The sequence below is a fragment of the Anomalospiza imberbis genome, chromosome 7 (genome assembly GCF_031753505.1).
Source record: "Anomalospiza imberbis isolate Cuckoo-Finch-1a 21T00152 chromosome 7, ASM3175350v1, whole genome shotgun sequence".
NCBI lineage: Eukaryota > Metazoa > Chordata > Aves > Passeriformes > Viduidae > Anomalospiza > Anomalospiza imberbis.
The window spans coordinates 36,099,084-36,126,874 of NC_089687.1; the positions used below are offsets into that span (position 1 = coordinate 36,099,084).

Below are 27,791 nucleotides of genomic sequence, written 5' to 3' on the forward strand. Positions count from 1 at the left end.
GGCTTTGACTGCACCTGCTAAGCAGAGAGCTCGTGGGAGATACTTTTGTATAGGTTTTTCACCCCCATTCTTCTCTTTCTTCTGAGAACTAAAATTTAATTACAGAGCTTGGAAAGCCCTTCACATTGGGTAGAGACTGAGCTAAACAAAACAAAGAGAGGAAAATGAGAGCAAGGCAGGAACAAGAATTGTAAAAAGACACCTGATACTTGAGATTTCTGTACTACTCAAAGGTTTCATTCAGCTCCCTAAAGGGAGGGGATGTGTGGGGGTTGATGGGTGTGAATACTTACTACTTTTTGCAAGAGGGAAAAGAAAGAAAAGGTGGCTTTCAGTATAATTCATAGGGCTAATGGGTAGATCTACCTGGTTATTATTGCCTGAGCTGAGTAATGAATGCCATTTCACTGCTGCTCAGAAGTCCCCTTTCCTAATCACTCTAGAACCACAAGTCAGGTCCTAGCAGAAATTGTTTGGAATTTAACCTTGGTAATAAATGTTGGCTTGAGATAGTGTTTTGTTAAAATAGAGCTGCTTTAAAAAAAAATTGCTACTATTATGATTATTGGCACAGAAGAGGGAAGGGCAGGAGCAGTTATCTGTGATCTGCTATCTCCATTTGAATTTTACAGGACTGTGGATCTGAAGGATGTGAAGGCAGATCAGAAAGTTCATCACATATCTGGTGGCTGTAGTCACAGTGAAGGGACAGATGTGTTAAACTGCACATTTTCCTACAGGGACTTTCCAAATGGTGCAGGGTGTGAAGTACCAGAAGTGGGTATGTTAAGGGTAATAAATGAGCTAAATCTGCTTGGTTTTTTTTAAATACATATTTTTTTTATTTTATTTTTGGGTAATCCTTATACATAATTTGTTTCAAATAAATAAAAAAAGATTCCCGAGGGAGTTTCCGTCAGAACTTTTCCAGACTTCTCTAGTAGCTGTCACCAAAGTATTGTGTTTGCTTTGGATAACTGAGCAAATTACAAATGAAAGCTTAATAAAAGACAAGCAGTTAATAAGCATAACTTGGTGCAGTGTAAACTGTTGAAAAAATGAAGTTTTCTCTCCCAGAGCTGCCAAATCATGTCAAATGTCAGTTTTTGAAACAGTGCCTAGTTCTTGAGTGTGTGCTTCTACATGGTTTTTGAGAGGGTAGAATGGAATTCTCTTCTGGGCTTGAGGCTCTACAGATCCTCTCCCAAGTGCTCCTAAATACAATCACAGAACCCCAGAATGGTTTGGGTTGGAAGGGACCCTAAAGCTCATCCAGTGCCACCCCTGCCATGGGCAGGGACACCTTCCAGTGTCCCTGGGTGCTCCCAGCCCATCCAGCCTGGCCCTGGGCACTGCCAGGGATCCAGGGGCAGCCCCAGCTGCTCTGGGCACCCTGTGCCAGGGCCTCAGCATCCTCTCAGGGAAGAATTCCTTCCTTAATACCTCATCTAAACCTTCTCTCTGTCCATTTAAAATCATTGTCCCCTGTCCTGTTTATTTTATGTATGTTTATTCGTGTAAAGGTTATTTATTAAACCTCTTCGTACAAACAAAGCATCTTTGTTTAAATACAGAGGACGCTTTCTGTGGGACACGTTATGTCCTTGAAGGGATGTTAGGAATCCTTCTTTCCCTTCTCATTTCTAGCAGGATTTTGCCTCTTTATAATGCAGCATGCATCCTGCTCTGCTGATTTTTTCTGCTTGTGATTATTCAGTGTTGCACGTAAGCAGCTGTGCCCAGAGAGAAGTGCCCCCCATTAATCAGGAGCCATATGGCAGGTGAGGATGGGCTATGGCAGCTCTGGGCTGAGCCCCTCCTGTTCACACACAGCGAGTGCCCTGTGAATGCATCCCTGCCAACACCCCCAGCTCCTTCAGCCCAGGCTGCTGAGTGACAGGGTGCCTTTCTGGAGCCTTCTGCCTCCTTACTGAGCTCTTGCTTCCCTTCAGGCACTGCTGAGAGCCCATTTCCCTGTGTAATAAATCACTCAGGGACAGAGGGAAAAAGCCAGGGGTGCTCTGAGCTGTCTGCACTGCCCTGCTCTCGGATGTTGTACAGGTGTGTGTGTCCAGTGCTGATTCCCAGCCCCGTGCTCAGTTCTTGGAGCGATCCATCTTTTGGAGAAACACAGGAGTGGGAGACTCTCAATTATGCCCTTTTCTGACCAGAGATGGGGCAACTGAGAGGTGTTTTAAAAACTTGTATTCCATTTTCAGTCTCATGTGAAGGGTGAGACAATACAGATGTTATAATTCACCCCATCACAATCAGAAGCTATTTTTTAATTACAGTTACATTCTAAGTGTTTCTTGGCCTATGAGCTTTAGCCACACCACGCTGTAGATGCCTTAAAGCCAGTCATTAAAATTACCCCTCATGGGTCCTACTACAATGCATCTTTCATAATTCTATTTCTCCAAAGTATCCAGTCTTATTTGCAAGGCTACTTTTTGAAACCTGTTTTTAGTCCTATTTCTCTCTCAACAATGTCTGTCCTGTTCGATGGCATTTCTAAGTCAGCATTTCTTATCTCAAGGTTTGCATACAGATCTGTGAGCCTTCTGTCAGGCTTGGAGAATTCTCTACAAATCCATTTCCCACAGGAAACAATGTGCAAGAAGCCCTCAGTGAATTCAGTTTGCACCACAGTGATCATAACCTGCATCTCTGGATTGAAACTGCCTGGGTTTGGGAATTCATTGCAGCTGAAGATGGCATTAGCTTTTAAAATACAGCATTTTTTTTAACACGGCATAGTTGGATGAGTGTGGAAATGGGTGTGCTTGCAGCAGACTGAGAAAGTCACTACACACACTGTTGCCATTGGGAGTGCCATACTGGACCGAAATAGCTGCTCTTTCACCCCAGAAGAGCAGGCAGCCTGTTCCTAAGGAGCACTGGGATTTCTGCAGCCCTATTTGTAACAGGATATTTCTGGCCTTAAACTCCATCGAGATTCCAAGCACTTTGCCCTTTTATGGACATCTGTGATGCACTTGATCAGCTGAAAAGGGAAATCACAGAGTTTCTCATGGATCATAGGTTTTCTTTGATCCTTTTGGATTTTAACCATGGGATAACCTTTATCCTTTCACTGGTGGAAAAACTCAGCAGCAGAAAACCAAACCATCACAAGGGGGCTGATCTTAAGTGTTTGAAGCGTGGTGTTGGAGCCAGGGAAATATTGATGTGTTTCAAGCTTGACTGAGGCAAAAAGGTCATATTAGTGCCCTTTCTTGGTGTGCTGTCATGGCCAGCTCTGGGTGTCTGTGCCAAGACACTTGGGATGTGTTTGAAAGGCATCATTTTATGTGCTGGCAAACCTGGAGCGGACAGGTGGCATTGTTAGAAGCAGGACCGTGCCTTGCTGTGATCCCACAGGTCGTGGCAGTGGGATTTTGTGCCCTTCCTAGTAAAAATAGAGCCTTGGCAGAGGAGTTCGGTGCTTCTGCTCTCCAGGCAGCTCCAGTGTACCAGGACAGTGTTCAAAACCTCCTCATCTACTGCTTGCATTGTTTTTCAGTTGTTTTGTATGTGAGTACATAAATTTCCCAGGTTTTCCTGCTTTATATTCTAGCAGCACACAAAAATGGGAGCTGGAAATGCAGCAGAACGCGCTCTGGAGCACAGGCCCCTTGGTGTGTTTGGGGGGAACATACTTAATATCAGGCTGTGAGAATAACATGCCAGGAATGTGGTGTCTGCCTGGCATCCCTGCTTGCACAGGGATCACATCACGTCAGAACTCCTCTTGCAGGGCATCTCTGTGCTTTGTAAGCACAAACTCCCAGAACTCTGTGGTTTTCCCTGGATACAGAGGTTGTGGAATAGCAGGCAGTCTTTGTGCACCTAAGTTGTACTGGTGATGGCAGACTCTCCCCACTTCATTGGCCAGTGGAGCGCTCACTGTAAGGATTCGGGGCTCTTGGGGAGAGCCGTGGGCAGCTGAGCCTGCCAGCGGCAGCGTGGGGCTCCAGCAGCACGCTGCCACGTGAGCCCGTCCCTGCGGCGCCGGGCTAACGGTGCTGTGCTTCCCTCCAGGAGGACTTCCGCAATAAAGTTGAAGATTACATTAAGCGCTACGCGAGATGATGAAGGGGGATGGATGGCAGGACCACGGCTCCAGAGCTGTCCTTCACTTCAACAGCAGCCGAACCAGCCCGGGTTGCACCAGTCCTCTGTCCATGTTGTACTGAAGAAGAAAACTAACTTCATAACCTGTCCATGTTCAAAGGAGAGTTCAGCATAAATACAGCAAGAAATTGTGTCTGTTGGTTGAAAAAGTTGTCTGCTTCCTTTACAAATGTTTACTCCTCTGAACTGTACTGTATATCCTGTTGATGAGATATGCTTGAGAAGTTCAAAGAAGTCACTATTGAAATTGTAATTACACTTTCTTTTAAAACACTTGCCTAATCTGGATGGGGGGGAAGGAAAAAAAAAAACCAAAACCCAAACAACCCAAGCAGAAAAGGTGGTGTGTTTTTGGAACACTTTGAGTTGGCAATAAATGGTCTCCTGTGAACCAAATCACAAAACTGTTGCCTTTGATGAGCAGAAACAATATGAGCTTTTTCTAAGAGTCACTCAGCTGAGGCTTAGAGCGTGCCAGAGTGGAAGTGCAAAACGAGATTCTACTTCTGGTATTGAAGTTCTCGATGCTGTTTAATGTAAGTATGTTTTTGTCACAGTTTGGAATTATTACATTGTTAATTTTAGGCCCTATTTGGGCTACAGGTTTTTTGGTTTTTTTGTTTCTATTCATTGTGTGAAGCAGTTAAAAGAAATACAGGCTAATATGTAACTTAAGTACATGTTTAGTATTAGTAAAGTTATATATATAAAATATATATTATATATTTCTGTGAAAAAACTTAATGAAAGGGAGATTTTTAAAAAGAAATCGGCTTTTGGCTTTCCAGTCTGGATGTGGTGAGGGAGCATCAGATGCTGTTTGATCTGATGAAGGTAAATTTAGGCACTGTTGCCTGGAGAGCACGTAATTGCGTTCTCCAGATTCCTGCACTGGAAGGACACAGCTGGAGCCACAACACATTCCCCCCACTCGTGCACACTTTGGCTTTCTTGATTTGGGAGGATGTGATGCTGCAGTTGCCTTTTCTGTAAGGAGCTGGATGGCACTAAGAGCCCACAGAGGAGAGGCTTCAGCCCATGTGCCAGAGCTCCCCGGGCATCCTCCAGCATTGGGATCGCACAGAGGAGCTGATGGAGCCCAGCTGAGCTTTACAAACCAGGAAATAAATGTTTGTGTGCTTTCATGCAGAGCAAGCGTGTGTGCGACACTTGGGCATTGACTGTTGGGGTTCTCTTCCCCCTTCGTTCTCTCCTGCTGTTCCTCTGCTGCAGATGCTGGAGGAAATGAAAACAATCTCCCTCGAGAGCACAGCAGAGCTGAGATGCAAACTGCAAGCATGAAACTTGTGTGTTGAGTTTTCCCTGTGCCTTTTCCTTTACAGCTGCACCAGCTCCTGTAGCTGTTGCTGGAGGCCTGGGAAAGCAGGGAGGTGAGATGCAGGAGTTGGCATGCAGCAGGAGGAGAGCTTCACCTGCAGACAGTATTCACAAGGAAACACGGATCAGCTCAGTATTTTAAGCAGGCACCTGCAGTGAGAGATCTTTGCTGCCAAAACAGATGTGTCAGCAGAGGTAGGGGGTAAAACACAGAAATGGCAAGGTTGGAAATACATCTGGATTTTGCTTATGGCATTAGAAGGATTCTCTTACTCTTGAGTCAAAAACTCAAGCAGGTTGCTGTAACAAAGTAGTTCTTGCTGTAGAGGCACCCTGGTACTGTCCCATCCTTCAGGAGGAGGGGTCACAGTCCCATTTCTTGGGATGTCACCATGGATGGCTCCCCATTCATGCCAGGAAGCTGCTGCTGCGCCTGGGGCAGAGCAAAGCCAGAGTGCTGCTCAGGGGAGCCAGGGAAAGCTGGACCAGGTACCAGCCGCCCTGTGAGCACAGAGCTGCAGCCATCAAAGCCATCCCTGCCTCCCAGAACAATCCTGTCTCACCCCTTCCCTGTATGGTTGCTTGCCTGGAGGAGATGAGCAAAATAATAAAGTTTGGATACTGTTAAATACTGTACAAGAAAGTCTGAGCATTGGTTTGTGCTCATCCAGGATGTGGGCGGGGTGGGGGGGATCCTAGATCTCATCAGCTCACAGTCCAGGAAAACAAACTGAACTTTTCCTGAAGGCAAGGAGATTTAGGGGGTGGGGGGGGAGGGTTATGTATTTACATAAATATGTATTTGTTTATATTTTATGTGTATTTGTATCGGTGCAGCTAACTTACGCTTCTGCCAGAATCATAGACTGGTTTGGGTTGGAGGGGGCCTGGGCTGGGTGGGCCAGGCACAGGGCTGGGTGTCCCACAAGGTTTTGGGTTTTTCTGGGAAATGTGAGTGTCAGGAGTGAGCAACAGCTGGGTGTCCCCAAGGAACCCTTCCTGAGCCAGCAAGGCACCGAAGGGGTCTGGAGTGGAGCAGAGCTGTCGGGGTAGCGTTGGGGGTCCCCATGCCGTCCCAGGTGCTGCCCAGCCTCCCTGCACTGGAGCTGAGGGCACTGCTGGAGCCCCGACCTGCCCACCCACACCCAGGGACCTCCCCAGCGCTCATGGGGTGGGCTCAGCACTGCTGGGGGTCTCTGGCTGATATCACAGAATGAGGGCGCTGAGGGGGAGGCTTCGCCTGGTTTATTCATGTATTTATTTATTCAGGTAGGGGAAGCACCTTATTCCCATTCCTTGGTAGTAGCCCCAGGGCACCAGCGGTGCCACCCCTCCCACCGCCGCCCTCCCCGCGTTGTTCCCCACCTCAGGCAAACGCAGTCCTTGCGCCGGGGGCCGGGGGAGAAGATGCCTTTCCACGTGTGCGGGGGACCCAGAACCGGACACAGAGAGGAAGCCGAGCATGTTCAGGCGCCCCCAGACCCGCTGCCCTCACGCGTGTTGATGGCGCGCTGGCACTGCGGGGCTGGCAGGAGTTGAGCTCCCCACATGCCCCCGGGGCTCTTTTCCCTTTAGAAGTCTCCTGCTCGGCACACGACGCCGGGGAAGCGGCTGGAGAGGCGGAGCAGAGCCGGCCGGGCCGCTGCGGGGTGAGCGGCGCTCCGCGGAGCCCCCGCCGCCCGGGCAGCCCGCTCCGCCCGGCCGCCATCGCTTAAATGGCATTTATTTGGAAACGGCGGGCACACGGGCGGAGGAGGAGCGGCGGCGCTGCTGTCCCTGCCGCCGGGGCTCGCTACCCTCCGTGCTGCTCCTCCGGCAGGCTCCTCCAGGGGAGAGCCGCCCGCCGCTCCCCTGCGCCGGCCGCGCCGGCCCTACACGATGCCCTCGCTGCGTTTGCTCCTCCACACCACGAGCGCTGTCATCAGCAGGGTGACCAGCACGGGCAGCACGATGAAGGGACACAGCACGCCGTTCGGGGGGTCGTGCAGCGCCCGGCCCGACGGGGAGCAGTTCCTGAAGTATTGCTTGTGCACGGCCACGAAGAACTCGTCCACCAGCCGGTTGGGCCAGTAGCAGTCGAGCTTCTGGGCGATCAGCACCGTGCAGTTGGTGAGCTCCCCGTAGGTGCTGCAAAACACAGGGACAGCGGCTGGCACCGCGCTGGCACCGCGCTGGCACCGCCACCAGCGCCCGCCACGGCCGCGCCGCCTTCCCCCCGCGCAGCATGAAGTACTGTATCCATTATGTACAGCGCACACAAAACATGTACTACATAATTTATAATAAATATTATATAGTATCATGTATATATTATATACACCATGTCACATGTTTACATGTTTACATAATATATATTAAATATCATGTCATTAATATATCCCTCCCTGTACAATACATTACATTCTGTTACACAGGCGTGTACTTGAGGTTGTACTACAGACACGTGTGCTTACATTTTTGAGCTATTCTTTGAGTTTGCAGCTCAATATTCCTAGCCCTATAAAAATACATAGCGGGTCTTTGAAAATTTACATAACCTATAAAAACATATGGGGTTTTGAGTTCACAGCTAAAGAGTTAAAAGGGTATTATAAATTCCCACCAGGTTTTGCCACTTGGATGGCAACTTTCAAGTGCGCACTCACAGCCAAAAGCAGTTTTCATTTATGGAATTACGTGGTGGTGGTGGTGGTTTAATTTACAGAAGGAAATTAAAACAGAAATAGTATTTACAGAATACCAAGAAGCAAGTTTGGAGGTTTTTAGTTTGGTTTGCATTACTTTTTGCAGAATTTCCCTGGCTGAACTGGTGCTATTAGAACATACAGGGCAGACCCACATTTAAAGCTGGAAACCCATCCCAACTCGGCCTTCAGAGCACCATCCCCCAGCTTGTGTGAGTTTAGTCCAAAGAGGAACAAAACAAAAAAAAAAATACATTGAATCTACCTTAAAATCTCCTTTAATTTGCCTAAAACTGAGGAGGCTGCAAAGAAACCAGTTGGGCAGGCCCACCCCTCTAGGACCAGCAAATCCATATTTCCATTTTTTTTTTAAAAATACCTGGAAAAGCAGGAGCAGCCCTGAGCCAGAGCCACTGTCCCTGTGACAGGCCATCCCACCGTCCTCTGGAATGACAGCTAAACTGCCCCTGCTTTCAAGATGACAGCTAAGCCCTCCCTGCTTTAAAACTGGCCATGCATAAAAACAAAGATACCATTTCCCCCGCCATCCCAATTAGTCACGTCTAATCCTAGAGAAGCAAAGCAAAGCAAACCCCGGCTCTCCAATTAAAAACCTGCCTGGGGGAAGAAATATTTTACAAGCAGTCTCCCAGCCCCTCTCCACAACCCCAGCACAGCTCCTCAGCTGGGGTTTGAGGTTTTGGGGCAGGCTGTGCCCACACAGCCAGAGATTTAATTAACAGGGCCTGCAGCTGCTAAAAGCAGCTTCTGCTCGGCATCCCAGTGTGCAAAATTACCATTTCCCGTTCATCGGCATCCTTAGGAGATCTCGGGAGCTGCAGCATCTTCAGGAACCAGAGGGAAAGTGTTAACAGGCGAATAAAAGCTATTTTTAAAGCTGAAGGGCCATAGTGCAGCTGGCTTAGCCCTTCCCTGGCTCCAGCTGCACTTCCATGGGGATAAATCACTGCTCCCATCACTGCATGGGAAGACATGCAAGGAACCAAAGCAGCAGTGCCAGCAAATGAGAAGATGAACTGTCACTGCCCTTTCCAGCCAAATTCCAGCTCTCGGCCACCTCTGGACGGGAGGAGGGACCCGAGGAGAGGAGCTGGGCAGCCACAGCCCCACAAGCACTGGTGGGGGGACAGGGAGGTGACTGTGGGGCTGTGACTGGAGGGAGGTCCCTCCACCTCAGTGGGGTGGCTTAACACACCCGAAATCTCTCGTCCCTTTCATTTTTGCTGTTTTCATTGAAGTCCCCCTGCTCCAAATGGCATGCTCAGCAGGAGCAGGGCACTCTCACCCCAGAGGCCAGTGGGGAGTGAGTGGGAGGGTACCAGAGGGAAAATGAACTCTTTTCAGGAACAGGTCCAAGTGCAGAAGTGCCACTGAGGGCTGCTGAGCTCTTGCCAGGGGAGAGCAAGGCTGGGTGCTGTTCAGGAGCTGATTTCTGCCCTTGGCTTACACAGAGCACACCTGACCATCCCACTTCTATCCATGAACAGCTAAAAGCCAAGCTGAGCTCTCAGCTACGGCCAAGTGCTCTCATTTCTTCCACTGCATCTCACAGACCCCCAAGTGTCCCTGTGAGACTCCATCATCTCCTGTCCATCCCAAATGCACCAGTCACAGGGCACTGGGCACCTTCTCCTGCTACAGCAGGATGCCAACAGGATCCACTGGCTGGGAAGGGATAACCAGGGTTAACCGTCAGATCCAGGCTGCTCGTGCTGCCCTGTCAGCCAGGATCAGGATCCCTCTGGAGAGCAGCCGTGTTGATGCCTGGGCCTGAGTGTGCTCTTCCCTGCCACAGCAATGAGCACGTGTCCCCCTGGCTCTCCAAAACAGCATCTGCTGCTCTCTCTGCTCACCAGCAGGGCCACATTACTGGGATAGCTCCATGGCAGCCTGCTCCCACTGGGAATTCAGCCTGGGCTGGTGGTGAAATACCTCGGGGAGGGGGAGGGTTTCCTGCTCAGCTCTGCCACCCCGCAGCCCAGCCCCGGAACGCCGTGTTCCCCCCACACCCACCACGCTGAGCAGGGCAAAGCTGAGCCAAGCCCCGCAGGCTGCAAGCATGATCCTGAGGCACAGAGTTCAAACTCTTGGAGAGAGGATGCTCTGCCTAATGGGGGTAAACCAGCTTGAACTTTACCCTGTTTGTGGAAGTTCCCACAGATGGATGGAGAAGGGGGGTCACGATTTGCGCACACGGGTAACAGCAATCCCCTCTCAATAATTATTTCTCTCCTTTTAACAGCTTTGCTTCAATATTGTTTCAATAAACAGGGCAATACATATAACTACTATGCTATGTAGGAAGTAATTGGACACAGCCATACCCAGACCCCACCCCAGGAAACTGAGGAAGCTAGGGGGGTCCTTTCTGCATCTCCTGACTCAACAGGAGGGCCTCCCTAATAAACTTTGTTCCAAGCTTCCATTCCGCCTGTAGCAAGCCTGGAGTCAAGCTTTTGGCTTTCAGACAAGCCCACAGCCTGTTTGCAAGCCTCCACCTCCCAAACATCACCTCCTCCACAAAAATACTAAGCAGCCGCTCTAGGATAGCACTGGGAGGAGGGCAGGTTTTCCCAAACAATCCCACCACTGCCAGGAGACAGACACCTGGCCCTGAAAAGCTTGGCTGTGCTTTGGAATATTTTTTGCCTACCCAATGTGAACTGCAGTTACAACTGTTGTCCCCGTCACCATGGAAAAGGTTTGGATTTAAAGGATGCTGTGGATGGACTGCATGGGGATGAAGGGCTGCAGGCAGGATGGGGATGGGCCCGGCCACTGGTGGGAAGCAGCCAAAGAATGATTTAGGGTTTGATGGCATCTGAATGCTTATACTGCTATAAATCCTAAGGAATTCCTCTGGGGTTTTTTACCACTGCAGTGAAGACTGGAATTGTTCTGGCATTTATTCCTTGACAGCACTTGGATGTGGATTGTGTTGCACTAGGTCTGGGGTTCACAGGATTGACAGCTCTCTCTTTCACCGTGAGCATCCCGGTATTTCCTGTCCTCTCTCAATTCCTTGCTTCTGAGGAGCAAAAAGAGAACACCACAAGGCTTCACCTTTGCTTTGCAAATTAAAAGAAAACACTGATTTCCTCCTCTGCAGGGTGAGCCTGGAGCCAGACTAAAGGGGTATCCAGAAGGGACCTGGCAAGCTGAAGATAAATAAGTAGATAATGAGATAATAAGAGAATGGATCGATCTGCTTTCTGTAAATAATGGATAAATAACCTGAAGACAGAGTGTGAGTGTGCTGACAGCTGGGAGAGCAGCTCCATCCCTGGCTGCAGCTGTCGGAGCAGCACCATGATCCCCCTGGTGAGCTCCTTCCCGCAGGACAGGGGAAAGCACTCCATGGAGATTTTCAGGAATGCCACGGCGTGGATATATTTGGGATGAAGGTGCCTGGCTGGGCCAGAGTGACACCCGCAGCTGTGGCAGCGCTTGGCACCCTGAGCATCCCCCTGTGCACAAACCCTCCTGCAAATCCATTCCCTGGCCACGGCCCTCCAGCCAAACCCAAATATCCCCAAGTCATCAGCGCCTGCTGACGCACTCGGGGCTGGGCAGTGGCAGCCCCAGCCCCCCACAGCCCTGAAACAGCTGCCTCGAGGGAGACCACAGCTAATCCCCCTGGCTCAGCCACCACGCCAATGAAGCTGGAATCAAAATAGCCAAGCTCATCTTTGGGATAATTCATCGGGCACAGCTGAGCTCCTGGCCAAAGCAGCTCGGCCACCAGCACGGAACCGAGGAGCCCTCGACACCAAAGATCCCAAGATGCAGCTCTAGTCTGGGTTTTGAGTCCCAGGGCAGCCAAAGTGGCCAACAGCTCACACAAGTTCCCTCAGTCCACGAGAAGAACCTGTATATCAAAATCCACCCATTTTCCCTAAATAAGCAACACTAAGAAAGCCAGCAGAGCTCAAGGGGGTTGGACAAACCTTCCCGGAGAGTTGGTGCTTGTCCACATGGCCCAGCCCAACCTCACCCAACACTCCTGCTCCAGAGAGAGCCCTTGGCTGCATCAGAACAGGAGCAGCGGTGCAAGAGCTCAGCTGATGCCTCTGAGGGAGAGATGGGAGCAGTGTAAGGAGAAACCCCCTAGGTAAGATTAGACAGAGCAGTTTATGTGTTCAACTTTTTATCTTACAGGGAAAAAACTTCTTTACTTTCTTTGTTTTATTAGTTTCTTCTTCTGCTAACTCAGTTGTTTAACCTACACACCAACTACTGAACCCATCCACAGAGCAGCATGTGCTGCCTATAAATAGGACCAGTGACCCAGGATTAGAGACTCTGCTGAGACAATTCATTTATCCAGATGTTCCCATCGTGCCAGCCTCAATTGAGCAGGAAATGATGGAGCTTAGGGGCATTTCCCTGCTAAATGCTGCATCCAGGAAATCAGAGCTCCAAACACGATGCTGCTGCGCGTGGTACAGAGGCAGAGCCTCCCAACGTCCGACCTCATTTCAGACAGGTTTCAAGCATCAAAATACCTTGGTTTGGGGGAGATCTGGAGAGAACAGGCTCTAGGCAGGTGCTTTATTTCCATTTCTTTGTCTCACACCTGGTGCAAGACAAAATCCTTCCCCTAGGGCCGGAGGGGTGACCAGCCAGCTATGCCACCCCCCGGGACATAGGAACAGGTCCCACTCCTGCTGGGACATCTTCCCTTTCCCCAAAAAGGGGATGGTGATTCCCACACACATCCAGGGAGCAAGGTGTTGATCCCACCCAAACCCCATATCCTTGCAGCTGATTTGCTGCAGTAACTGAACTGTTTCTACCCAATTTTTCCACTGTCCTGAGGGCACAAGAGGATCAGAGGAATGTCATCTCTCAAATAACCCTGAGCCATGTGTTTGCACGGAGCAAAGGGACTCAGGCAATCAAATTAAACCCTGCAAGCTTATCAACACTTCCTCCAAGTGCCTCAAGGGTAACGAGTTCAGCTGAAGCTATTTAGGAGACAAACAGGACATGTGAGACAAAGAACAAGATGTTGAGGGCTGGAACATCAGCAGCCCTGGGCATTTCTGAGCACCAGATGAGGCCCTTCAAGACCAGAAACCTCCCACAGTCTTTCAGCTCTCTTTTCTTCCCCTCCATTCTGCCACGGATCAAGGGGAAGGAAAACCCAACAGTATGTTTAGAATCTCAGAATCATCCAATAATTAGGGTTGGAAAAGACCTCCAAGATCCTGGAGCCCAGCCTTTGACCAAAAGATGGATACACATACGTGTGCAGGTTTTAATTTCACCCAGAAGAAAGGACCACGAAGGCGGAAACCACAGAAATCTCACAAAACCTCTTAATTTTTGTGCAAAGCACTCACGGCACACAGCACCATCTGCTCCCTGTTTCCAGCTGACCCCCATCCCTACTGGTCTCACATGAGCTCGTTTTTGTTCCGCTGCTTCATTTTCCCAGGGAAAGGCCATGGAAAGGCACAACATGGAAAGTCAGCAGAAGGGGGAAAGAGGGGGGTCATTCCCTCAAGCCCTCACACCAACACACAGCCACCCCTGGCCAGTCTTTCAACTTCTATCAAAACCATCTCAGCAGATCTACACCGTGGTGGTACCTAAAGACTCAGCTCGGCTGACTATAAATAGCAAAGGGCTAATCCAAAGAAAGCACTGTTTGCAATAAAAAGAGAACCAAACCCAAAGGAAATTCCCCAAAAAATCCAACAAACCCCCGCAGTGCAGCACATGCCCCACATGTGTGGGGTGTCCCCCCAGGCTCCCTGCTGGGATCTGAGCAGGGATCCCTTTCCACCCTCCTCATCCCACAGAGATGCTCCGGAGCATTCCACCAGGGAAGCACGGCTGCACCTCTGCTGCTCCCAAGTCGTAAATCACAGCTGACTCCCTGACACTGATTACAAACAGGAGGCTTAGCAGGCAGCTGCCATTGCCATACCATTCCAGCCTCTCCCTCTAGTTGCTTGGAAAAATCAACACACAGCTTCTGGAAGCAGGGGCTGAGCCAGCAGCTCTGGTGGGACAGTTTGGGGTTTTCTCACGGCGAGGCTCTGAGGACAGCTCGGTGGCTTTTCACGCCGAGTTCGGGGGTTTTGAGCTGCCTGGAGAACCAGAGCGCTGAGGAAAAATGGAAAACCTCCTGGAAAATACGTCCCTCAAGCTGTGAGGCACCAGAAGCCCCCACGATGGGGATCCCAATCTGTCTCTTCACTAACCCATCAATTTCCAGCACACAGCAGAGCCATGGTCTTCTCCTACTGGAGCTCCACTGCTGTGTGGTGAAGCATGACCACCACCCTGACTTCCAAACCCTGCTTAGGATGGGCTCCTTGAAAAAACCCCTTAATCCCAGAATGGCTGAAGCTGGAGATGACCTCTGGAGATCCACTTCACCTTGTGCAAACACCCTGCTCCTGCAGCTGGCTGCTCATGACCATGTTCAGCTGGTTCTTTAGTATCTCCAAGGATGGAGATTCCACATCCTCCCTGGGAGATCTGTGCCAGTGTTTGGCCACCCTCACAGTGAGAACACATTTCCTGGTGTCCAGAGGGGACCTCCCACGCCTCAGTTTCTGCCCACGCTTTCCCACCAGGACACTCTCCTGGCTCATGTTCAACCTGGTGCCCACCAGAACCCCCAGATCCCTCTCTGGTTTCTCTCTGGGCAGCCCCAGCACATCCTGGTGCCTGCGGCTGCTCCTCCTCAGGTGCAGGACTTTGCCCTTCCCCTTGCTGAACTTGAGGAGGTTCCCAGCTTGCTGAGGTCCCCATGGATAGCAGCACAACCCTCCTGGTTTGGTGTCACTTGAGGTGTTGGGGTTACCCTCAGTCCCATCACCCACATTACTAATGGAGAGATCAAGCAGGACAGTGGTGACCCCTGGGTGCTGCAACCAGAGCTTGGCCAATGATCAACACCCCCAGGCCTGGCAGTTCCAGCAGTTCCCCACCCACCTCCCCCGGCACACACGGAGACAGTGCCAAAAACCTCACCAAAGTCTGGGCAGACAACATCCACTGCTCTCCCCTCCAAGCCTTCCATGTGTGACCAGGCTGGAGAAACCCCTTGGGGACCCAGCAGGGACAGAGCCAGGGCAGCATCAGCAGCCAAGCAGAGTGACATCAGCGTGTTCCCCCCAATGAAATAAACCCCAGCCCCGACACCCCTGCACCCCAAAATCCCAGATGGAGGAGAGGGAGGAGCAGAGGGAGCTCACTTACCCCATGGTCTCGCCCCAGTCACACCAGAGGCGCTGGCCGATGCCCTCCATGCTGTCCTGGAAGTCCTTGAGGCAGTACTGCCGGATCATCCAGCCGTAGTCGGCCTCCTGGCACGCCGTGGCCGCGATGAAGTGCTGGGCTGCAAGACAGGCCAGGTTCTGTCAGGCTCTGCTGCGGTCACACTGATGCCTCAGCTTTTAGCTTTTCTATTTTTCACATTCTGTGCTGCTTTAGCGTGCACTTCTGAGCTTCATATCAGGGGATGGTGAGCTCTCTTCACAGAGCAGGGAGACAAAACAATTCCTTCTCTGGCTGGGGACCAAGGACAAAGGATCCAAACCTCAGGCCCAAGAGCAGAAACAATGGTGGAATGAAGAGAGAAAAACAAGGAGGATGGGACTGCATGGGCTAAAGCTGTAACGGGACAATGAACTCCAATATGCAAATGGACCAGAACTTATACAAGTGAGAGACCCCGTGACCAGTTGTCCATTTTGTGACCATTTTGGGTCCATCTTGGGTGCAGCCCTGGCTGAGCTCTTGTGCTGCCCAAGGTGGATCCATTGAGGAGATCCTTTTAATAAATCCCTGCTTTATTCTTTAACTCTGCCTGGCCTCTGTTCTAGGCCAGCCTTCACAGGGCATCAACAGCCCCACCACAGCCCCTGTCCTCACACAGAGATTTCTGCTAAAGCACTGCTGACACCAGAGCAACCCCAGCTCTCCAAAACCTCCTTGTCCCAGGTCCTCACAGCCCCGGGAGCCTGCACCCTCCCAAGTGCCTGGTGCTGATAAATCAGTTATTCAAGACATGCTGGGTAACTCATAAATTAGTAAGGATGTGGATTTATTCTCTGCTGATCGCCCAAAATGCCTTTGGACTTCAAATATCCACATTTTGGGCTTAAAACACAGGTAAGGGTGTGGGGGAAGCTGGGAGACAAGAGAACCCTGCTGCTGACCCCTGAAAAATGACCTGCACAGTGCCACACTTGGGAACAAACATCCTCCTCTGATGGAGCACAGGGGCAGACACAGGGAAATCCATCAAATCCACCCCTGGCTGCACAGTGCTGACTGAATTCCTCGTGGGAACGTGTCCCTGCAACTGCTTTAAAAACAGGGACAAAAAAGGTGCTGCTTCAGTCCAATGTTGCTGGTGAGGGGAAATGGAAAGGACAGTGATGCTACAAAGGGAAGGAAAAAAAATCCTTTGAGGGAATGATTTAGTGAGTCTGGCTATAAATAATAGCTTTCCCTTGGTGCCAAAGTGCCAGCTAGTGCTTTTGCAGCTCCTGGAGTGCGCCGCAGGCAGGCACCACATACCAGATCTATTTTTTGCTACGTGTGAATAACTCTCTGCTTTATTTTTATCTGATTTTTTTAACACAACAGAATTGAGCTGCTTATTTAGTGGCCAAGGGACATCACCATGGGACACCATCCCTCTGCAGCCTCCAAAATCCTCGGAGCACTTAGTACCAACATCCTATGGCAATGCGTGGGAAGTCAGGAACTGGTGGGAATTTGGGTGGGAAGGGCCCCCAGAGCCTTGGCTGATGTTCCTGGATGGGTGCATGGCTCCCATGCTGCCTCTGACAGCAGCAGCCACTTTGGCCTGACTTGAGATAAAACCACGGGAGTTACTGAGCCAAGAGAATTTAAAGAGCATTAAACCCTCACTGTTGCAATCATAAAACTAAGTTTATCAAAATCTCCTAGCTGATACCAGCCAGGAGCACAGCCTCAGCCAGGGATGAGCCCTGCTCCCAGATGGGAGAGCTTGACATGCTGAAGCAAAGCACCAAGAGAAGAAGCAGAAGCAGAAGAGGAAGCAGAAGCAGGAGAAGAAACAGGAGAAGGAGAAGAAGAGGAAGAAGAGGAGGAAGAGGAAGAGGAGGAAGAAGAGGAAGAGGAAGAAGAAGGAAGAAGGAGGAAAGGTGCAATACTGTTACATGAGGCAAATGTAAATGATTTATGGACTGCAAATCTCAGTCCAGGCAGGCTCAAGGACGACTGATGGCCAAGAGGCTTTTCTCCCCTTCCCATCCCTTGCAATCTGGATGAGCCAAGTGAAGGAGTGACATGGCTCAGCCAGCACCAGCGTCCAAGGGAGGCTCAGGAGCCACCCCGGGGGTCACCCCTCGGTGACATCCGTGCACTGCACTGTGAAGGACATGGAAATATCACAGCCATCACCTGTCTGGACAAGCAGCTTGCAGAGAAAATGCTGCTGGGGAATGTGTCAGGTGCAGAGCAGAGCACGGAGGACAAGGGAGAGCAGGGGAGGAGAAGGGATTAAAAAGCAGAAAGATGAGCAGCCAAGGGGATTGAGGAGCACAGGAGGAAACAGAGCAGGAAGGAATGAGTGAGACATGCAAAGCACAGAGAGAAACTGAGGAAGAGGAAACCACTTGAGGAAATGCAGCAAAAACACCTCCACCTTGAGTGGAGAGAGGAGAAACAGTGAATAGACAATGGGGAGGAAGCAACCACAACCTGGCTGCAAGTAGCAGCAAGCCACAGATAGCTGGTAGCCAGCATGAAAATCAGCCCTACTATTAAAAGAAAAAAAACCAACCCAAACCGGGTGAAACCCAAACGCTGGGGAGCTTTAAGCACGTGCCAAGCACAGCAGCTCAGAAGATGCAGCTCTGGAGGTCCTTCAGAGGCAGGTGGGCACCTTGCTGTCCCCTCTGGCAGCTCCTCAGTGCTCCCCAGGAGCTCTGCCTGCCCCACCAGGACCTGCTCCCGAAGACGCCTCTCCCACACCTACACAGGAGACAGTGCCAAAAACCTCACCAAAGTCTGGGCAGACAACATCCACTGCTCCCCAGTCCCTTTGGTGGGCTCTGCAAATCCCTCTGCCCCAGGGACTGGGGAAAGCAGAGCCATCAGCCAGTGACCTTTTCCAAGGACACTGGATTTTGGACATGGTGAAGGGTCCAGCAGGGCCTGTTGTGTCAGTGCTGTGAGGATGGAGCTGGGCACGGGGAGGCAGGAAACCTCTTTTGTTTCCAGCTGACAGGAGAACTGACTTTAGCTGTAATTGCACCATTTAAGGTCAAACTGAGACGCTCCTGCCACGTTTCCACATGGTGCCCACCTCACCCCACAGATCCCTGCTGCTTCACAGATTTTTCCCCCAGCCCCACTTCAGACTTCAGGGTTTGTAACAATGGGGGGGGCGGGGGGAAAGCAGGGAGGGATTTTTGTATCTCCTGGCTCTCATTCCAGAAGGTTTTCCTTCTGCCCTCAGCCCTGCTGATGGAGATGGTGTAAGTCAGCTGCAGCGAGCTGTAAATAACTCAGCTCCAGAGCAGTCACAGCTCTGCACTCAGCAGCATCCATCGGTGAAAGCTGCAAGGAGCTGCTGAAGAAATGAGCTCCAAAACTCAGCTGGACCAAGGCTGAGCTGCCTTCCCTCTCATGGGCCCCATCACTGCCATTCCCTCAGGAACAATGGCATTGACAGCTGCAGGAATGCAGTGCTGCATCCCACTGCAGCCATACAGCACCTCCACAGCCCAGCTTGGTCTTTAGGTGCCACAGGGACAGGGGGAATCACAGAACCCTGGAGTACTTTGGGTCAGAAAGAACCTTCAAGTTTATCCAGTGCCACCCCTGCCATGGACAGGGACACCTTCCACTAGCCCAGGCTGCTCCAAGCTCCATCCAGCCTGGCCTTGGACACTTCAGGGATCCAGGGACAGCCACAGCTGCTCTGGGCACCCTGTGCCAGGGCCTGCCCACCCCGACAGGGAAGAATTCCTCCCCAGTATCCCACTAACCCTGCCCTCTGGCAGTGGGAAGCCATTCCCTCTTCTATCACGAGAATTGTTGATGAACAACCTTCCCTGCTGAGAGAGTCCCTGATTGCCTGGTAAAAGATGCAATATTAAGGACCCTTCGTTTGCCTCCTCACAGGAAACACCCGGAGAGCAGTGGCGAGGAAGTGATTGGAGGGAGGGCTTTTGCAGGCATCCCAGAGCCTCATGACTGCCCTGGGATTGATGTCCTGGAGAGTCCCAGCAAGCATCCACCAGGACTCAGCTCACCGGGGGTTAGCTCTAAAAAGCCTGTCACACATTTATTTCAGCAGAAAAACAGTGATGGTCCTGAAGCGTTACAAAAAAATCAGGAAGAGGGAAGACACCTGGACTTTCCTACACTGCATTTCTCAGAGCTGGAGCCTGGACCAAGAGCTTGGGACCACCCCTCCAGAAACAGCTTTGGGGACACCACCCCGCTGTGAGCCCACACATCTGTCGTAGTGATGGTTCACCAGCAAAAATCCCAGAGCTTTCTCTGCCAGAAACATCCTGCACTTCACATCAGTATCCCTCAGTGCTGTACTGTGTTTTTGTATCTCTGTAACAGTTCTGTCATGGTTTGCCCCTTCACACCCCCCATTTTCTCCCAGTGGCTCCACCCCGAGCTTTCCCGCCTTTCCCTCAATGCCAATCTCCCTGAAAATGCTCAGTCATTCCCATGTCCCCTCCCTGGTACCCTGTCCATCACTCGGCTCCCCATCCCACTCTCCCAGAATCTTCCACCTTGGGTGTCGAGTGAGTGGACGAAGGCCAGGGGTCCCTCCCTTGAACTTCCCCCATTGGTTTGTGTGTCTGTCTGTCCCTCCGCCTTCCACTCCCCCGAATCCCCCATTGGGTGGTGGGCATCCTTTCCCCCTGGTTACCGCCCCGGTATTTGAGCTGTTGCGAAAGCCACGAAGTCGCTTTCGGCTGTCGGACACTCTGGCCTTCGGAGCTCAGATTAAACCTGAGACTTTTTCCACCACCTTGACTGCCTCATTGCCTGCTCGGACGCCGCCTCTCCTCCATACGAGGCAGACAGCGCAGCGCTCTGCCTCAGCCGCTCCCCGACTCTCCTCGAGCAGCAGGGCAGTGTCCCCTGCTGCTGACCGTGCCTCTGCCAGGCAGGCGAAGCCAGGGGGCTTCAGGGTGGGCACGGCGGCACCTCTGCACAATCCCTTGCTCTCTGGCCTTTCCCCCCTCAGTGTTCCAGGAATTCTTGGGCTTCTCTTGCTGGGATGTGCAACCAACCCCACAGGGAGCACTGTGGAGCCTGAGAACAGATTTGGGGATTTCACACTGGCACAGCATGGGATGTTCCCATTTCCCAGGCACTTCTTCAAGTACCCGTGATGGTGCTGCGTGAATGATGAAATTGTTTGACAACACCTGCAAAGAATTCACCAGCTGGACTGTCAGGATTTCTGGGGGGAAACTGTTCAGGGCTTCCTAGCAAAGAGCACGAAATAGGCAGATACTCATCCAAAAGCTGAACCCCAAAGATGGCAGAGAATTGCCAAGTGACACTGACAGCAGGGCTGGCACTGGCACGTCTGAGAACAAACAGCCCAGTATCTTCCCCTGGGCTTCTCCCGAATTCTCAGAGCTCCCCTGTGAAATGATCAGTGCTCTGAACAAGCCCCAGATGGAAACAGGCTGTTTTCCTCTCCTCTTCAAGGTGCTGGTTCTGCTGTTTTATTCAGAACAAGTCTCGTCGTCTGGACCTGCTGCAGAATAAAACACTCGCAGGAGGGTGGGGAGAGGACATGGGGCAGGAGGCAGAAGCTGAGTGTGAAAAGCAGCCCAGTCTGCAGCCACAAAAATGGAAAAACTGGCCCTTCCAGCATCTGCAGAAACCTGGGAAGGGTCTGGTACCCTCTGTTTTAAAGAAATCCTTCCACTGGGCCTGCTTCTGGCAGCCACCAGCTCAGCAGAGGCTTCAGAGCCTGCAAACAGCCCTTGGTTTACCAGGAAAAAACGAAGCTGGTGCTCAGCTGGAAGGCTTTTTTGGGACAGAAAACTGCAGGTGTTGGGGCTGGGGACAGCAGGGGGGTCGCCCAGCACTGTGCCCTCCCCAGATGCCCCTGCTGCCAGCCTGGCTGTGCCCCTGCGAGCCTGGGCAGGGCTGTTTGTGTCCGGGATTTGCACAGGGAGCTTTCACACCTCTCCTCCCTGCCCGGCTGGCTCAGCACACGGCTGGGATCCAGCGGCAGCTCCGGGGGTGTGCAGCAGCCCAGGAACAGAGATGGAGGAAGGGGTCCGAGCCCTGCAGGGGATCGTGGGGGAGACAGAGACCTGCACGGGGGTCATCCCGTTCCCAGTCTGCTCATGGACGCTTCAGGAGCACCCTCGGGTCCCCAAAGCAGGCAGCTCCTGCCTCCCCTGCCACGGCTGTGGCACTGTCCCTTAATCTGCAGGACTCCCGTCTCCCAGGGCAGCCACTCAGGATGTGAATTAAAAGGGAATTCATGGCATTTGGGGGCTTTTACGTGCTGAAAGGGAGTGGGGATTTTCCAACACAGTGAGGATTCTGGAGGCAGAGCAGATGCTGGGAAGATGGGGGAGATCTGCCCATCTCCAAGCACTGGGAAGGCTGATGCCAGGATTTCTTGGCCAAGCTGCCAAGGCTCACGTGGGAAGCCCCCAAAGGAGGACCCCCCCCTCCCTGCCTGCCCTCTGCTCCGGGGGGCTGCAGATGGAGCAGCAGAAGGAAACCACAGAGCTCCTGCTTGAACAGGCCAGGGACGCAGGGCCAGAGCCCTGCTGGAGCTCCCCTGGGAGCTCTGCAGATGGAAAGCTCATCCCAAATTCTGCCTGTCCAACAGCTTCACTGCCACAAAGCCACAGAAGGACTCGAGGAAAGCGGGATGGGGGAGAAGCCGCTCAAGCTGAGAGGGGAAAAAAGTCTCACGGCAGGAGAAAAACTTGGAATGGAAAGAGGCAGAGTTAGGATACAGCCCAGGGTGGGAGTACATCCTGCTGGCCTCAGAGACAGTGGACACTGGATCCAGAGTCAGCAGAGAAAGTCACTCCCTGCTCAGCCAAGCTGGGGACAAGCCCCTGTTAGGGACCTGCTGTGTGGAAAACTTCCCAAGGGGCCAAAGGTTTCCACCTCTCAGGAAACGCAGCACAAGATGTGCTGGGCCCGGAGAGCCCTCTGGGGCCCACCCCACACACTTTTTCATATAAATGGGGAATGCACCCACAAGCTAAAGGCCTTTAATCTGATTTATGAACTCAGTGTAGCAAAGGGGGATTTCATCCCTGCTCCTGGAATGGTTATTCCCTTCATTTTATTACACTATGCAAAATAAAGAGAAAGCTGCTTTTTTTCCCAGCCAGCATTAATGAGGTATTTTGCATACAGCTGAACATCATCATGAAACCCAAAAGGATCTCCCAGGTTTTAAATTTGGCACAAATCCTGCTGTGCCTGCAAAGGAAGGAAGTAATTTATCCCTCAAGCTGGTACTTGGATGATTTGTAGGCGTTTACTTTTTGCTGGACTGGGGATACTTGAGTTTTTGTTGCCATTCTATAGCTACTCCAAGCATTATAAGAGGGCAAAAAATAAACTGCCTAAAAATAACTGCCAGGGAATTATTAGTTGGAAGTCGAGGTAGGAGCCAGCTGCCTGAAAGCAAAGTCTGTCTGCGGCTTTTGGGGGCTCAGAGGTACCACTGCACTGTGCCACCCCTCTTTCAAGTCCAGTATTTCATGAAGCATCTACAACATCCAATCCACCCCCAAAGGAAAGATAATTTGAATTCCAATCCATGCAAGACTCCATGTAACAGCTCCTGTAAGATGCAGAATACGGGACTGAAATGAAAATGCAAAATCAAGGTTTGTTCTTTGTAGCCCAGTGCAGGGCAGCCCTGCTTAGCTGGGTCACAAGGGGTTGACTTTTTGCCATACAGCATTGCTGTTAAATAATATTAACTACTAAATACACTGAAAGAGGCTGCTCCAAGGAACTGGATGAGGGTCTTTCCCTCATTGCCTCAGTTTCCCACTTGTCTTAGCACAAGTTATGTCTTAGCCTTGTTATCCGTCAGAGGCTGCCAAGCATATTTCCAGGAACTTCCCTTACATGTCCCTAGACTTCATTCTGCAGAGGACAGAACGATACTTTTATTTACCACCAAAATTCACTCTCTAGGTAAAATCAAATCAAAAGCAGCTGAGAAGGGAGGAAGGAGAAAGGAAATCACAAGCCAGGCATGCTAAAACCCAACTGCTGGCTGACTACACATCAGGGGAGGGAAAAATGTGCCATGAGCTGTTAGTTATGAAGATAATTATATCCTTGATGATCAGCGGGGTCTTTTGGAAAATAGTTCTTCTTGACTGAATTAATGGAGGCAAACCACAGGCTTCAGACGGGCACTGGCAATGTCTGTACAGCCCTGACTTCACCCACCCTGACTTCATCTCTGGCTGTGGTCACCATCAAATCTCTGCTCACAAGAGCAGGGTGGAAGCAAGGAGGGATCCCCAATGGATTCTGTGCACCCGAATCCAGGGGCTGAAGGGAACCAGGCACATCCCTCCTGCCTTCCCAGGGAGGATTGTAGTGTCCAACACTGCCATCCCAACACCTTAATCCAATGTTAGAGCCGGCTTCAGAGTTCTTTTTAAATCATCAACAAAGTACTGGATGCCACAGATGTCGGTTCGGTCTCAAAGCCAGGGAGAAAGGAGCAGCCACCACACTCCAGATCTCGGGAATGTGCTAAAGGCAAATGTACTCTCCTTCCACCCCCGGGATTATTTTTTCCTTCAGCTATTTCAGTTGATTGAGGCTAAAATAAGAACAGGGAAAAGTAACACCAAGGTTAAAAGTGCCTGGCATTGGTTTGGAGACAACACACTGTGATCCTGCTGGTTCAGGTTTCAACGTGTGTTAAACACAGATTTTCTGCTACATGGGACTAGCAAACATTTTATTGAATTACCTTCAAGATAAAAAAATCACTGCCTGGGCAATCTAACAGATTTCCCATGAAGAAGCACATATTGAGTAAACACAAAAATCTGTTAGGGAGAAAACCAAAATAACCTCCCTGTCACCTTGGTGCACCCATCACAGGCTGCACACAACAGCAGCTTCACTAAATCCTTTCAGCACAGAGTTTCCAGACTGAATCTGCAGCTGAGCCACGTGAGCAGCCCGGGAATCACCAGAATCATTTGTTTTCCTTTTCAACAGAGACTTCTCGAGGTGGTTTTCCTCCCTTCCAGCTGAAGAGCACACGGAGATTCTGCACCTCTCTGCAACTCCCCCCCACACAGCGCTGCTGCTTTCCCAGCCAACGTTTCCTAAAGGATACAGGGATGCGCAGGGGGGTCACCCTCGGCTGAAATTAGGGGGTTTTCACCCAGGCTGCTGCCTGCCTCCCCACTGGAGTGCTTCTCTGAGGTGTCAGGATGTGCTTTCAGATCCCCAAAAGCTCATGTTGTAGAAGCACAGAGACAAAGGACTGAAACCTTGAAGCAGCTTCATTAGAGGATTTGGTGATTAAAAGCAACCCAGCTCTGCAGGCAGCTGAATGGCAGACAGGGATGAAGATTCCTTGGTAATCACCCACCCACAGCAGGAACTGACCTGGCAAACCCCAGCCGTGGCTGTGTTTTAGAGCAGCAAAAGGCATTTAGCTGAGTGAGCTGAAACGCTGCATTTCCCCTCGAATGGGCTTTTAATGCTCCTCTCGCTCCAACCCAGTGGTGTTTTCGGTCCTTGCCTGGTGCAGGCTCTGTGCCGGGAAGGGCTCTGACCACAACCACGGATTTGGGGCCCAAACCTGCCCCAAACTTCCCCCCAAAAAGGACAGAGCCAGCCTCTGCATCCAGTCAGGGAGGCAGAACAAAGTTGCCAGAGCAGAGCAGTAACTCCCCATTCCCACCCACGGCTTTCCAAGACCTCCCTCAACTCTGCCATAACCCCAAGGTCCATCTCCAGCCCTGCGGAAAGGTGAAAGATGCCAACCCCAACTTTAGCCATTAGGAGGTCTCATTTCTTTCCATCCCGGCCATGGCATTTGTATTTGCATTACTCCCGGAGGCTGCGGCGCCAGTGTTTCACAGCTCTTAAACTCAGCATTTCAGAGTTAATAAATGCAAGCCCATTTCTCTAAGCCAAGAGGCTTCCTGACCAGATCACACAGCCTCCAGCCAGCCCACCAAACCCACCTGCCACTGGTTCCTGCAGGAAAACAACTGGCACCTATGGGAGCAGTACAAGGAATTACAGGGTGGAGGCAATTTTGTTGTCCCTATCCCCACGCTTCTCTTTTGATGCATGGGAAGCGTTTTGAGTCCTCTCCATGCCAGAGATGCTCTCAAAGGAGGAGGAATGTTTTATTTTATTGTCAGGAATTTCTAACAGGGTGCTCTGTAAATATTGAGGATTTTCTCAGAGAGGCAGCAGCCTTAAATTCGAGTTTAAACGGAGCTTTAGCTTTTGATAAAAGAGGCACTCAAACTGCAATCAGTGGCAGGCATTAGCGAGTGTGCTTTGGGCTGAGAGGAGACACAAAGCACTTTAATTCCTGTTTTCCAGGAGAGGTCACACACAGTGCCCAGAAGTTTTGTTTTGAAGAAAGCATTATTTTCTATAGACTGTGCAAACACAGCGCTGTACAGCACAGAGAGAAGATGCGGGGAATCAAGAAGATACTAATGTTTTACCGACCTTATTTGCAACTGCCTCTTACCTCTCCCAGTAATCGTTATCTACACTCAACAGAAATCCAAGCAGCCCAGCACTGCCCCTAAGCACCAAAACACAGCACAGAGCTGTGTGTGGTGCCAATCGTCACTGGCCCAGTAACAGCAGGAGCCTGCCTCGTCCCCTCCTCCCTGAGCAGCCTCTGCAGGAAGCTGCAGCCAAAACCCAGAAAAAGCCTCATGTTGCCTTAACGGAAGTGGCTATCTTGGGGTACAGCTGGATCCCTGGCCTGCCGAAAGAGACTGGGGTTTTTAGGATGGCTGATTCCCTGACGGCCATTGCTTTTTAAAGACTGCAGCCAGTGGTGAAGTTTCTTAAAGCTCAAGCTTCAAGAGAAAGGTTTTTCTTTCAGACCCTTCCTTTTTTTTTTTTTTTTTATTTCACTTTAAAACACCTGCATTGGTGCAAATCACCTTGATTTCTTGAGCACCTTGAAATCACCTTGAGCACTCAGTTGCCACTTGCAATTTCAGTGCAGCCCTGACTGTGTGCAGGGCTGTAAAAGTAGAAAGGTGTAAAAGGAGTGGGTCTTTTCGTTAAATGTACTCAGAGAATGCAGTGAAAAACTTCCACAGCACCAAGATTAGCTGCCACTGGGCACCTGGTTCACACAAGAGGCAGCATCCTGCTGCTCCCGAGCCCACTGGAGGTTCAAAGGAGCAGCCTGGAGTACTTTTAAAAGTTACAGCTCCCCAACCAAGAGAAGGGAGAGTCAGGAAAAGGAGACAGGGGCTGGGAAAAAAGAGCAGAGAGAAATCCTAGCTAGCAGGAGTTAGTGCTCCCTGCACAGCCACGAACGTGCAGCCTTTCCCTGCAATCCAGCAGGGGAATGTGCCTCGTCCAAGGGCACGGGCTGCTCCTGCCCTGCATAGCTGAGGAGTAGTAAATAGTTAATTACATGGTACAGATCAGCACATTATGTGCAGCACGGCTCACTGCGTTATTCACCAGGGCTTGGGGGAGAAAACCAGCACAGGGGAAGGAAGGGAAAGGAGGAGAAATTTGTGCTGCCTCGAGGAGCACTTTGATTTTGTGGAAGATCAGCGTTAGGATGAGGGGATGCGGTTTCCCTTCGGAGCACCTTAAATCAGCACACTTTTACACAGCACCAACATCCCTCAGAGCTTTTGCTGCGGGTACACAGGTGACAAGCACGGCACAAGTCTTTACCTGTTGCACTGAAATGCCAGGAGCAGCAAAGAAACCGCGGCACGGTGCATCCCATGGAAGCAACCACAGAACGCCAGCGTTTCCAAGCCCACCACCGCTAAACCCCAGATCATCCAACCTCAGCTCTTTGAAGGGGCACTTCTGGCTGCCTCCTCTTCCCTGCGGCTCAGGAATGGGAAGACAGACTGCAAAGGCAGTAATAAAACATTTGCAACAAAAGGCACGGACAGGAGACAGAACTCGTCTCGGTCCACCTCACCTAGCAAGCAGGGAATCCCCCTACAAAGCAGGCTGCATCCCACAGCATCACCACCTCACTGCTCCTGAGGCCAAGCGCCCTGGAGTCATTTCTCCTTTTAATTTCCCTACTGCTGTGCCGCCAGCGAAGCCAGGCTGGAGCCTCGGGCGGGCTTCGGGGAGAGCGGTGAAAGCGCGGAGGAGGCGGCCGGGGCTGCACGCCCGCGCCCAGCGCAGAGGGAATCCCGGGGAGCCTGGCCCGCCGCCCCGGCGGCCCCGGGGAAGTTGTGTCGCGGCGGCCGCACTTACCCAGGACGAAGCAGAGGAAGCGCCGCGGGAGCAGGGCCATGGCCCCGCGGCAGGAGCGGCTCCGCTCCCGGGGCCGGGCGGGCTCCGCGCCCGCGGCGCTGCGAGAGGGGCGGGCCCGGGGCGGGCGCGGCCCCG

At 51.4% G+C, this 27,791-nt stretch overlaps 2 protein-coding genes across 4 annotated transcripts in view; one reads left to right on the plus strand and one right to left on the minus strand.

The window, feature by feature from the left end:
• UBE2F (ubiquitin conjugating enzyme E2 F (putative)) overlaps positions 1–4,249 on the plus strand; it is a 54,246-nt gene extending 49,997 nt beyond the window's left edge. For all 3 annotated transcript variants that reach the window (XM_068196594.1, XM_068196595.1, XM_068196598.1), the window contains one exon: positions 4,045–4,249. In XM_068196594.1, the coding sequence (XP_068052695.1) occupies positions 4,045–4,095 (51 nt within the window). In that variant the 3' untranslated portion in view covers positions 4,096–4,249. The remainder of the gene's footprint in view (positions 1–4,044) is intronic.
• Positions 4,250–7,069: 2,820 nt separating this feature from the next.
• Positions 7,070–27,791, minus strand: RAMP1 (receptor activity modifying protein 1). Its single transcript, XM_068196603.1, has 3 exons — positions 27,657–27,791; positions 15,399–15,537; positions 7,070–7,602 (listed from the first exon to the last, which is right to left on the minus strand). Exons 1-3 carry the CDS (start codon positions 27,694–27,696, stop codon positions 7,347–7,349), a joined length of 435 nt encoding a protein of 144 aa, XP_068052704.1. The 5' UTR covers positions 27,697–27,791; the 3' UTR covers positions 7,070–7,346.

Bases quoted from the DNA above. Each gene is read 5' to 3' on its own strand.
- RAMP1 (XM_068196603.1), bottom strand. From the start codon at position 27,696: ATGGCCCTGCTCCCGCGGCGCTTCCTCTGCTTCGTCCTGG. The intron at 15,538-27,656 runs GTAAGTGCGGCC...CCTGTCTTGCAG, and splicing joins CTTCCTCTGCTTCGTCCTGG to CCCAGCACTTCATCGCGGCC. The intron at 7,603-15,398 runs GTAAGTGAGCTC...TGTGTTTTGCAG, and splicing joins GACTGGGGCGAGACCATGGG to CACCTACGGGGAGCTCACCA.